Source organism: Lagopus leucura, unplaced genomic scaffold (assembly GCF_019238085.1).
Source record: "Lagopus leucura isolate 7727_CA_CO unplaced genomic scaffold, USGS_WTPT01 Super-Scaffold_810, whole genome shotgun sequence".
In the NCBI taxonomy this organism is placed as follows: Eukaryota; Metazoa; Chordata; class Aves; order Galliformes; family Phasianidae; genus Lagopus; species Lagopus leucura.
In genome coordinates this window covers 12,361,146-12,374,542 of record NW_024962261.1, presented here as the reverse complement: position 1 = coordinate 12,374,542, position 13,397 = coordinate 12,361,146, and the positions used below count along the sequence as shown (strand labels likewise).

The following is a 13,397-nucleotide window of genomic DNA, read 5'->3' as shown; positions in this document are numbered from 1 at the left end:
GATACCCCATTCCAGGAGGCATCCAAGGCCAGGCTGGATGTGGCTCTGGGCAGCCTGGTCTGGTGGTTGGTGACACTGCATATAGGAGAGGGGTTGAAACTAGATGATCATTGTGGTCCTTTTCAATCCAGGCCATTCCATGATTCTTTGATTTTAAAACCAATATGCCAAGAGGGCAGTGCTGTAATCATTTTATGCTTACATAGCAAAACTGAATAAAAAGTGTGAAATTCTGTTTCTTGTCCACTAAAACATTCTGAATTTTCTCTCTACACCAAAGTAGTATTGCTTTCTAATCTGAATTCTGAGTTTCATTTCAAAATTTTAATTTTGGTTGGCATATATTTTGTGATGCTTTATATAAATAAAGTTAACTTGTAAGAATACTTCATTGGTGTACATTAATATCTTATTTGTATATAAAGCACCTCTAATTATATTTAAACTGGAATATTTGTCAAGAGTAATGAACTAAATTTCTTTATTTCTTATCTTTAATGAGAAGAAAAGCCTTCTTAAATATGAAATGTGAATTAATTACAGATAATCTCCCTTTGATAAAATGAATGGTGGCGCTGTATGTAATTTTGTTTCTTTTTTTCTTCTTAAATAATTCTGTTTTGCTGTTAGTCTTTTTTCAGGGTTCCCTTTTCAGTCCTCCTAACATTTCAGTATCCACTGAGTGAAATAAGCAATCTCTACAGCATTTTTTAAATAATTTTGCTGCCTTTCCTCTTCAGTCTCTTTTTTGATTGTACTTTCTCTTACAAGTATTACAGATGTTTTCTTTTGAAAGTTACAAACTTTCATCGTTCTAATTATCACTAGTTTTAAGGAGGTCAGCAGCATCTGACTTAGCATTTCAAGACATATGAAATTGACTACAGTTTGTTATATTTGCCCTCTAAACATTTACCAACTAGCCTTTTTCCTGCTACTTAAATACCTTACCAGGAAAATAGTGACAAAACTAACCTATAATGATAGTAATGAAAAATAAAAGAACACAGGAGCATTTTGATTTCGCGTCCATCATTGAATGTTTAAAAGACTGTAAAAAGCAGCTTCAATCATCTTCTCAGATAAGTAAAGTATGTGTAACTGATGTTCTGCTGTTTGTTTCAGCCAGTATTCTCCAAGCTATGTCCCTCTTGATCTGTGCGGAGATGTACCAAGTAATGAGGCTCCAGCATATCTGTGAGCTCTACATTATCACACAGCTCCAGAGCATGCCTAGCAGAGAACTGGCATCCACAAGTCTCAGCATTGTTAGCTTGCTCAAAAAAGCTAAGGTATTACTTTCTTATAATAAAGAAGAGTATATATATGTTTACCGTTATTAGCTGCGAGGGAGGGGGAGAATTTTTTTTTAATGTAACTGTTAAAATATTGATTAACTTAACAATTTCACTTCTGAGGGCAAGTGTTGATTTATAATCTGGTGCACAGGAATTTCTGGTGGCACAAGGGTGGCAAAAAAAGAGTCTTCTTCAGCCTTTTATTGCAGAATGTGCAGTCATGCCATATTCTGTGCAGTTTTCTTCACCAATGACACATTGCAGTGATTAAGCTTAATTTCTGCCAAAAGAGAATGTTAAAGGCAACTGAAGATGCACTACCTCCTCTTTTAGTTGAAAAAGGTAAACTGTACTATATCCAAAAGCCACAGAAAATCTCACCTGATTAATAGATATTGAGTGAAAAGAAAAGGCTGGAAATAAAAACAGATAGAGAAAGGGCTGATTTGGAAAGCAAAAGAGAAAAACAAAATGTTTACAAGTCTCAAGAAAGATATTCTCTTACAGAAATGGGATTTTGTGGAGAAGAAATAGCATCATGCCTCATTCATGTGAGAAAAAAGCAAATTTAAATGATCACATCTGGGAGATACCTATATAAGCAACCTGCTTTTTAAACTGTAGTTTCTAAAAAGCAGTCTTTAAAAAATGTTTCCCTTTTGTGCCTATGTTTGAGTAAATGTGTAGAGATTCCCAGAAATTAAAATGTCTCATCAACTTTTTAACTGTGTGTGTTATGGCACTGGGCTTTGTTGCTGCTTCTAAATTGGTCCAAATAATCGGAGTGCACCTAGCACATTCACACAGGAGGAAACACCCAGATTCAGTTCTGCTCCTGATGGATTAAAGCTGCAGGAGCTACCTAGCACACTGAGGCAAAGTGGAAGCAGAGGATCTTCCTCACCCTCCTTTCTCTGAAGCTCTTCTACTGCACAGAAGCCAAACATTTCAAGATTCATCACCAAAAGGAGACCCAGGGGTTAGTTCAGACAGCTGGAGGAAGCAGTTTTATTGTTCATTCATGGATCTGTGCCCATTTACATATCTCTGTCAATGTCCCTTTCAACTCCTCCTCTTAGAACTTTATTTAATGGAATGCTATGATAATAGTGGTAATCTGAAATATTTTGTCATGGGAAATGTGGTTGTTTTTCTCTTTTCTTTTAGACTCGATAGTATTAAATTATTGTTTGTATTTCCTTCTTGCAGTTTCACAATTCTGATTGCCTTTCCACTTGGCTTCTTCATTTTATTGCCACTAACTACCTCATCTTCAGTCAAAAGCCTGAATTTCAAGATCTTTCAGGTAGCTGTTTCCAGATCACTTCTTAAAAATACAAATTTTAAAATTCTGCTAAGACCAAAATTGAGATACTGAATAATAATATTTCTGCATTATGAGTAGGACTTTTCTCGATATACTGTGTAGAACAATCCAAAATCTGTTGGAACCAGATGATCCACCACCTCATTGTGAGTCTCACAATGAGACACATAAAGAGCAGCACAGTAAGCACTTCATACATTTGTCTTTTGATTCCTGTTGTGATGACCAGCATAGCCAATCCCTCCTGTCTCTGAATCAGCTTGGGCACTTTGATCATCACATGACATCCCTTTCACACTCATGCATATAAGCTTGTTTAGCCTGTACCCATTATTGAAACTATTGAGTCACTCCCAATACATGCTGTTTGAAGATATGGAATTTTTTGTAGGTAGACAACAGGATTCTCGTGGTACTATCCAGCAGATGTTTTGAAATCTAACTAACTTTTAATTAATAAATACTGAAGTAAATAAACCTAAACTCTTCCAGGGATTTGGTACTTGTTTTCCAATACAGAGTTTGTATCCTGACATGTAATTTCAGATTCGTCCATTTTTTTTAATCTATTTTGTCACTCTGACGTGTGTTCTTGACAGGTGCAACTCTTTCCATTTCAACAAAAATTGATTAAAAGTTTTCTTTCCTCGTTTGCAAAATCTACATATTGCAAGTCTTAAATATGTAAGACTTTCGGACTCACATATATGTGTGATGACCGATGGCTTCTGATTGTTACAAACAGAGAAAGGAGAGCTGGGTCCTCCCTGCTTCATTTGGACATGAGTTTCATCCTCCAGTGGGCCATCTGCCCCCTTTCTGAAACACCTATTTTGTACAGTCAGAATTGGATGATGAGTGAGAGAAGAGCAGCTGTGCTGGTGAATAATTCACATGGAGGCTCATGGTTTGATCCTCTGCCTCCTGATTCAGGTGTCAGAGTGTGTTTGAACTGCATTTGCTACAATCTCAGCTACTCTAAGGTTCTCGTGAATGTGTAGAAATCAGGTTTTTCCCTCAGTTTGGTGTATTTGGGAGCTGCCTCTGGCTTTCTGTTGCTGATGTACAAGAGAACAAAGACCCAGTCGCTTATGGGTCACTGCAGGGATTCATCTAGGCAGAGCTACCTTCCCGCTTTACAGTGGGATAAAAATTATATGGGGCTGTTGTTACTAGAATCATAAAATCACAGAATTATTAATGTTGGAAAAGACCTCTAAGACTATTTAGTCCAACTGTCAGCCCACCCCCACCATGTCCACTAACCATGTACCTTTGTGACACATCTATGTGTTTCTTGAACATCTCTAGGGATGACGACTCCACAACCTCTGTGGACAGCCTGTTAAGCAGCCTGTTACTTCATTTGTTTTCCCCCATTGTATTCTGACTCAGAAAACTGAAAACTCTAACCCTCTTATCGTATTTACAAAGGTGCTACTACCTCATTCACAGCTGCATCTGATACTCAGACCTACATAGGCAATCCCTAGAGTAGTCCAAATTCACTGAACATTCACTGACTTTTCACACTCAAATTACTTCTTAGTGCTACCAGAGCATTGTCAGACAGGACACTGATCTATGGAAAGTTTTTTCTAAAGGTTTTAGGGCTGATGCTGTTTCTCACTGTCAATATCAGCAGTAAAATCTTTATTAGAAGATTGTTTTCTGCTGTGGAAAGTTGTAAGGGTGCTTCTGCTTGCATATGCAGTTACAGAGGTGTGTATCAGTCTTTACAAGCCTGCTATGACACTGTAGAAGTGTCTACAGTCAGGACATGCTCTGACAATGCCCAAATAACTTGGGGATGAGCTGTAGAGTATCACCATGCCATATGTTTGCTGAGCCATTGCCTGGAGTTTCCTGCCTCCACCATGCGTAAAGCACCCAGAGCTGGTGTAGCTGTTGGTTTGTGGAGGTTTCTGAAATTGCTAGTTGTGACTGGTACCCAGTTGGCTCAGCCTCTGGGAAAGCAGCCATGGATCTACTTGTGGGAAAAGGGCATCCAGAGAGTTGGCTGGTAGTCCTTGAAGTTTGCTATCAGCACGTATGTAGTCTTCCCTTTGCTTTTCTCTTTCCTATGAGCCACTTCCATACAACTCATTGAGAGATCAGCATGTCCTGCTCCATCAAACTTGCAGTGAGAAACCTGGAAGCAAGAAATGAGGGTGCAAATGTAAAAACATATGCACCAGGTTAAAACATTCTGTTCTAGCTTGCAGGACACCAGTACTCTAACAGGCACAGCCCTGATGGAAACTCACTGGTAGCTGGCAGCAGTTACTGGCAGGTGACCTGTATTATTCAGAACATCATCACATAACATCATCACCAGTTTCAAGGAGAACAGTGGATCATGAGGGAGCTGATTACTACTACCTTCTCTGTAGGTGAAATATTGAAATCTTCAAAGGCACCTCTGCATTCTGCAGAAGATAAATGAAAGATGTTGTCTATTGCCTATTACTAATATACCTTCCTATTGCTTGTTACTGATGTAACTTCCCTGCCTCAGTGCTCTTCAAGATCTCTTCCATACTTTGATCTCTTTCCCACTTGGTCTGAGACTGGTGCCAGATGATTTGGGTATGGCTGGAGTGTAGGGATGAAAATGCATACTTGTGCAAAGGCAAGGAGATTTTACCTAAGTATTGTGACTAATGACTCTATTATGTGATTTTATGGTGTCAGTGACAGAAAATGTGGAATGAAAGACAAAAATCTTGCTAACTTGTTAACTGACCTCTTCACCTTGTTTTTTTTGTAGTCTCAAGACAAACTATTGGCATAGAAATTGAAATACCCTCCTTTGTAGTGTTTCAGCATGAAAAGCTCCTGTGGTTGATTCCCATGTTTAGTTATCTTCTGAGGATAAAGAATATTCTTCTTTAGGATGATCTTCCTTCTCTCTTTAATAAGTGTTACATCTGTTTTATTATGAAACACATTTATTACTGGCAGTAGCAAGAGAACAACATCTAAAAACTTTTACACTGTGTATACTACAGTAAGATCTAGACAAAAGGGACAACAGTAATTTCAACTTTACTATTTTATTTGCATTTCTATCGATGATGTTTTTAAACAAATTTGTGAAAATTTCTGCAGCCTGTGTATATATTATGGTTAATTCATTTATTGCTTTGTTTAGTGGAGGAGCGCAGTTTCGTAGAGATGCACAGATGGCCATCCAGTATGTACCTGAAGCAACTTGCTGAATACAGGAATTACATCCACTCTCAGAAATGCCACTGCGCAGTAATGTAAGGAGACTGAACATTCTGGAAGTACATCTCAGCTAGGAAATGTCTAAATGGGGATCATATGAAGTACAATAAATGTATCAGCAGAAAAAATGAACACTGATGTGCCCTTGAACACTGTATGCAACACTGTAGCGCACTTACTATATGCTTCAGTTTGGTAATAAACGATTCTGCTTTTTTTTCCTTAAAGCCGTAAGAAATGTGTCATGAGGAATTTTTGAGGGATGACGATTTCACATTTACAGGGTTTAAACTGGGTCATGTCATGACTGACATCTGTTCCACTTTTTAATTGGATGTCATGGTCATTTTCAGCTGTTGAGGTGTTGAAAATGTATTTTTTTCTAAATCTGTGTATAGTAGGAATAAGATCACCATTGCTTGGATGCTGAGAGGCCAACTCATAATATCTCAGTATACTAAAATTTACTGCAATTTATTGGTTTGCAAAATAAAGAGTAAGATTAATATATGCTTCAGTAAGCTTTAATTTGCTATTCCAAGTTAAATTTTTCCCTTCTTTCAGTAGGAATCTTATATAATCAGACATTTTAATCCTGGGGAATGCTATGCATCAGTATATTCTTTAGTGCCTGCCAAATGTCTAGAAATAAAAATACTTTTTCCTCCCAGTAAGTAAGATAAGATAGCCTGCTTTCATCTGTAGAGCACTTTTGTTAGAGAGGTCATACTGTATGTCCATACTTTCTGAATGCGTGGTTACTTTCTCAGATACAAGAAGTGAATATTGAATACTATGCAAAGGGTGACTCTTCAACAGCACACAGCCTTTAAGAGCATGTTCTTTGGATCACAGATCTGAATTATTCATTTCTCTTACCATTAATATTGTAGTAGGTATTACTGTTATGAGAAATGAACCAACATTTACACTGAATATCTATCTGAGTGTAGCATTATTATCAGTCTTCTTGTACTTTTTTTTTCCAATCCTACTTTGCCATTTACCCTTAGTTTTCTTATGTGTTATCTTATGTATTATGAGCCTAGAAAGACAAAGGAAAGACAAAGAAAAAATACTGAGTGTTCCCCCAATTTCAGAGCAGAGCATCTCAGATGTTCCAAGAAACTGTCTGTGAGATGAAGATGGCACTGCAAATTGCTGGAGCTGAATCCTTTCTGCTTACATGACCATTTTTTTCTAACATTTCTTTAAATTTTCATAGGCAAATTCTTCTTTTCAAATTCCACGCTAGAATCAAAGGAATGTTGTTTCTTTATGGCGATGTTTTGCATAAAGTGGAACAATGTCTTCTATTCTGGGAAAGAGAAAGTAAAATGTTTCTCTGTCTAGTGCAGGCTGGAAATTCTAAGATTAGTTTATATAAGAATGACAAATCACTTTTATTTTTAGCTTGTCAGGAGACCTTAGATTTCATTAAAAGACAAGATATCATTGCATCTTGCACGTATATAGAGCATTACATTGCTTTTTCAAGATCACTGAAAAAGAAATGAAAAAAGATTAGGAAAATAATATGTATTGCACTTGAATTAATAGAAAGGGTTTTTTTTCCTAATTATGTCATTCACCTTAAAAGCATAAATTAGCTGGCTAGGTAGGAGTAAGACTTGTACTTTCTCTGAGCACAAAGTCATGAACAAAAATGGGCAAACAGCTGAACTTTACCTTGCCTCGATGCCCGGCTGCATGCTCACTCAATGCATGCTTCTGTATCAGCAGCCAGCTCATTCACTGATGATATGGTTTTATGACTCATACTGAATTCTTGTACAAAATTAGGCAAATTTATGTGAATGTTTGCCTGCATTGCATGCAGTCCTAAATTTTTAATGCTTTCTCAGTCTTATTTTGCTAGAAGTTAGTATTTTGCCAGTAATTTAAGTTAAGATATGATGAAATACTATTTTTAACTTTATGCAGATGTTTTATAGACATTTAAGTAGGCTTAATGGCTATATGAACTTTGTATCCAACCAATATTTTGATATTGTGGTAATCACAGGTTTTATACGGAGAATCCAGGCAGCATAAAGATATTTATTATTTATTCACAGGCTTACCACATAATATTATTCAGGCATTAAGACAGCTTTCCACCTTACTGAGTATCCCCATAATGCCACCTGTATCAGGTGGAGATATGTTAACCTTGCAAATATAGAACATGAGAGAAATTTAAATTCTGAGAGTAGTTGTAATGAGTAATTCTCAATTTTATTCTGTGTGATGATTTTCTGTAGAAATGTGTTTATCCTAAAACTATTTTTAAAATCTTGACATTAGCTGAGAGTAGATCATGATGCTTGGCTATTTGCTAATAGTATTTTTTTAGTATTCTGACAGGCAGTACAGTACAGAGATCATGGATCAGAAATTACTGCCCTATCGAATTTGGTATTTGTGAATAACTTTGTATGAATAATATGTTAGGATCTTTGATATGGCATAAAGTAAAATTTAGGAAGCAGCTGGAAAGAGTTATTTGAACAAGTGAATTTGAAAAGGCAGAGGAAAGCTGATGTGTTATTACTGTAGGAGATTATTGCTCAAGATGTTTTGCAGGTAATCCACAGTTATCCTATTAGTAGCATCCTATTCACTTTAAAATAGACTTGCCACGTTCTGATAAACAATGTATTATAAAGTGAAATAGTTTTTGATTTTATAACAGCCCCAGAGCTTTTTTCTCTGTGAGAACTAGGATTTACATCTAGACAGAACCCACAGAACCAGCAGCTGCCTCAACATGATGGCATTCTAAGCTAAATGTCTTACACTGCCCTGGGGGTAGCAGGCAGAGACCCAAATGTCTCGATGCCAACTCACGAGGGTTGCACAGGTCCTAGCGTCTCCTGACTCCAAGAGCATTGGGAATGTTGGGCTCAAAGAAAGGCAGGTGGTGAATGTGGGTAACCTTAGGCAGTAGCTGAGCAGGTTTCAGAGGGCTTGAGATTACAGTGTTGGACAGACATTTAGGTGGAAATTTGACTTCTGAATCCTTCATTGGAGATAGATCTTGAAATTCTCTTCTAGAAGTGGAGTTGTACAAGTAATAGATTACACCGTATAATTTTCGCCATGTATATGCATACGCTTGTCCCAACCCAGCACTAAGACCTACACAGACTGATAAAAAGCATTTCTGCACTAATAGTGTTTTCCACAGTATAATTAAAAAGTTTCTGCTGTAGTCCATTAGGTGTTGGTGTATTTGATTTGGGAAAACAGAATTAGAAGAAAAAAACATTACTCCGTTATGCATATGCTTGTTCTTTCAATATGCCATGACTAAATGTACACGCTACTAGATTTAATATTTAAAATTTTGCTACAAAATAAAAAGATTTTCGCTAGCTCTCATGATTATTGTCTCATTTGTGTTACATTTGTGATTACTGTTGGAAATATTTTGATAGCTTATTAACTTATCATTTATGCATGATGTGATAAGTGAGGGAAAAAATCACTTTGTACTGCAATATTTCCCTACACCCTAAACTAAGGCCCTCTCCATTCAGTGACGTTTTCTCCCTCTTCATGTCAGTCTGAGATGAAGTTTTGGTGAATAGTTCTGTATTAGACCAAAAGGATTTAGCTACTTATTCATTTCTGAACTTACAGTCATATAAGGAGAACAAGAAATGTGTATTTTGCATAGCTTTTCTTGCTAGTGATGCGGCAAAGAGCAAGTGATCAGTCTCATCAGCTCCCAACAATGCTTATTATTTGCAGAAAATGAGATGAGACAAAGCTGAATAATTACAAAAAGCAGCTCCACTATTCCACTGAGTAAGAGGCAGGAAGGTCTCAATATTGCAACTCTATTTGAAAAGCCAATCCATTTATTGCTTGCTAATTGAGGGACGCTCGTAACACACTGGAAATAACTCAAAATGAATTCCAAATACTTGGATGCTTGTTGCAGAATATTTCCCCAGAGAGGGCAGCTGCCCAAGCACCTCTGCAACAAATGCAGCCTCTACATGGCTTCTTTACCATGGAAAACAAGAACTGCTGCTGTGTTTTGCTGAGGCTCAGGAGGTCTTTTACAGAACCACAGAATTACAGAATGGTCAAGGCTGGAATGGACATCTGCAGATCATCTGGTCCAAGCTTCCTGCTCAAGTAAGGACCCCCACAGCACATTACCCAGGATTATGTCCATATGGCTTTTTGTCTCCATGGAAGGAGACACAACAACATCTCTGGGCAGCTTGTCCCATTGCTCAGTCACTCTTACAATAAACAAGTACTTTCTGGTATTCAGACAAACGGGGTAGCTCTAGCTCACAGCTGTGCAGCAGGGCCAGGGCATTACTGGTGCTGGGACTCGGCAGGTGCAGAGGATGTGGAGGAGATGGGAAAAGACATGAAAGTACAACAGAATGTGAGTTGGAGCTATTTATTGAATTTCAGTTTCAGCTGTTTGAAGAAGGGTTAGAAAGAAAACAGGAAATTGTTTTGGCTCACCAGAAGCAAGAGGCAACATGACAGAGGAATGCAAAAGCAAAAACTGGGTAAGCAAAAACGGGATGAGTGCAATACCCTGTGAGCTACGTGGCAGTGAGGAAGGAACACAGCACAGTGGCTGTGACATGGTAGGGGCCATGCTCTCTCCAGCATAGGAGCTCACCCTGCACAAGGCCCCACCACAGGCTGCATTTGTGCCTGAAGCTCGGAATGACTCCAGGAGAAAGAAAGCAGGATGGCCTCAGTGCCTGCAGGGTGGGCAGAACTGTGGGACAGCTGGGGAGAGCAGGCCTCTTGCAGTTCTCTCCAAGCTGAGGTTAAGAACAACCCCATCGATGAGTTTACACTGATACTTAATCTTGCCCTTGCATTCAGTTTTAAAATGTGAGGTGGGGAAGCCACTGCTTACGAGGAAAAGAATGGTGTGGGCAAGCTTCTGGCCACTGAATGCTCTGAGTGGCGAGGCCTGATGGGAGAAGAGGGGAAAAAAATTCTCTGATCTTTGTACAACATATAGAAGGACTTAACTGACTGAAATATTTCATGCTTTTATGGTCAGCTTGTAAGACTGGCATTGTCAGTGCATTGTATTTTCTCCCCATGAAGTGTAGCAAGACACTGCAAAAGAAATGAAATATCGCTGGAGTGTTGCACTGCTGGTAAGGTTGTGCTGTATCCAGCATTAGCTCTGCAGTTGTGTTCTGGACATCTTACTGACGGGATACAGGCTGCTCATCAGCACTCATGGGAAGCACTCAAGTCCCCTGCTACACTACATGCAATGTGCTAGCAAACTGCAGCACACCTCAAAGAGCAGTTCTGCTCCAGCAGCTTCAGAGATATTGCTTGTTTGCTTGTTTGTTTGTTTTTATTTTGACCCTTAAAATGCCATCTACTTCATTTTGTAGAATTTGTTTTGAAGTGGAAATAGTTCAGCCAAGAAAATGGGAGAGACTGAACAGCAGCAGTTCTGAATACACCTGCTCAATAGGGTTGGCATGAAGTTATCCACATTTCTGCAGATCATGTCATGACAGTCTTCTTTCATGGCTAACGTTCCTTACATATATTTATCATTTAAAGTGCCATATCAGCTTCACGTGTGAACTTTTGAGAATTTTAACATTTCTTTAAAAATCAATGTTCCCCTTTCCTTATCAACTTTATTTGTCATGTTACGAGTTTTGCCTATAAGCTACAGCAACATATTCCTGTTGCTAAACTCATATTCACCACTGTGATTATATGAAAAAACACTGAGATTTTTTTTGTTTGTTTTTGTTTTTTTTTTTATTCCCAGCTGTGAGGAATTCTGGTTGTTCCATCTATGGTAAAAGCTGTAGAAACTAATTGATCTGTAGAAATTCACTGAACATCCAGGAAAAGCAACCAGATTTTCCGGTAGTTACAACTTAACAGCACTCTGTCTCTGTTTTTTGCACACTGAATAATTCCAAATCCTGTTAGAAAACCCAGCTGCTGATGTAAATCCTATCAATGTTTTTTTATTTCATACCTGTGGAAATGGGGAAAACCAGAACCATGTCCAAGTTGAACTCTGTGGTACTCAGACTGTGGATGATGTCTTAGCCAGAGAATGTTAATATCCAGCTGGTTTTTGAAATGGTTTATGCTATTTCCTTCACACTGTTTCTCTGTGTTCACTGTGTGAACATAATTTTCTTGACAAGAAGGGATGGGTGGTGAATAGGGTGATGTTCAGAGACAGTGCTGTGGGTGCTTCACATTGCAGCATAGATTCTGAGGTGCTGCTGGCCCACTGCTGGGGAGCAAAATTACCGAGGCAGATTGTACCAGCATGGTCATCTGCTCTAAATTTGAACTGCATTTCAGAAACAGCATTGTAATAATGCTTTATAGGTGGTAAAATTGCTCATAAATTGCTGAAATTAGCTATTTTTGCTTTCCTCTCATATTTCGGCTTGCAAAAAAGTGAAACAGTTACACAGCTAAATAGGTAAGCTCTTTACTTGTTAGGAAACACATAGAAGATGTTGTTATAGGCCGAATATTTCAGCCCTTGCTGAGATCTATATGGCAGTATTTGATTTATGACAGATGTGTCCCAAAATAGCTTTCTTCAGAAGTGTTAAGCTGAAAAGGGAGTCAGTGTGACTTTTTGAAGCACTAAAAATAGAGAATCGTGGCTGTAGACTTAACACTGACTGAACAGTTGCTCTCATCATTGTCAGCAGCCATCAATACTGCCCACCATCTGAAATCCTGCACAATCACACCTGCACACCTGCGTAAGCACAGGAAGAAAATTTCCACAGCAGATTAAACTTAATGTTTTTTCTGAGTCAGTGGATGGTAATACATTTGGACTTTGTTACTAGGTGTTAAACTTTTCACCCAGCGAAAATTCTAGCTATGTAAAAGGACTGGAAACAGTAAATTTTGCCTGAGCACTGTTTTAAAAGACCCTACCATGCAATATAGGAAATGTCCAGCCTGACCTTCTCATGTTTACAGACTGCTCTTTTCCTGGAATAGTGTTAAGATACGCTGAACAAATGTAAATACACACAAATTCTCATGAGTCATTTTAAACTAAGACTGATTGAAATGTGATAATTGCTGATCTGCCGAGAGGAAAAGGACTTTAAACTTGTTAATAATTAAGTTTTTGTGATCGTCACTGCTTTCCAGGCACGTCCACAGCATTTTTATCTTTTAAGGAGTTTTACAAAGACAAGCAACCAGAGTTGACTCACATGTGGAATTTAAAGTGAGAATGGGTTTCATGGCTTCTCATTGAGCTGATGGCTCATGCTGTCTCATGTGACATACCATGAGACAAAGGCAGTGCTCAGGGGCCACGTCAAGGCCATGTTGATGCAGTGGCCCCAAAATTGGTCTGTATTCTTCCACTTAGACCTTTGTTTGATCAGCAAATCCTAAAGGCTAACATGTTTATCAAAACAAAAATAAGCTTCAGATACTGAGTTAATTCCACAGAATTTCACAGCTTTTAATAGGAAGGAAGGAAGGAAGGAAGGAAGGAAGGAAGGAAGGAAGGAAGG

The 13,397-nt window shown here is 38.3% G+C and overlaps 1 protein-coding gene across 4 annotated transcripts in view; it reads left to right on the top strand.

The window, feature by feature from the left end:
- RHOBTB3 (Rho related BTB domain containing 3) overlaps window positions 1–6,427 on the top strand; it is a 28,169-nt gene extending 21,742 nt beyond the window's left edge. For 3 of the 4 annotated variants that reach the window (XM_042866263.1, XM_042866264.1, XM_042866265.1), the window contains exons 10-12: window positions 1,126–1,292; window positions 2,508–2,604; window positions 5,780–6,427. In XM_042866263.1, the coding sequence (XP_042722197.1) occupies window positions 1,126–1,292; window positions 2,508–2,604; window positions 5,780–5,895 (380 nt within the window). In that variant the 3' untranslated portion in view covers window positions 5,896–6,427. The remainder of the gene's footprint in view (window positions 1–1,125; window positions 1,293–2,507; window positions 2,605–5,779) is intronic. The other variant, XM_042866266.1, reaches the window with a different exon arrangement.
- Window positions 6,428–13,397: the final 6,970 nt, after the last annotated feature.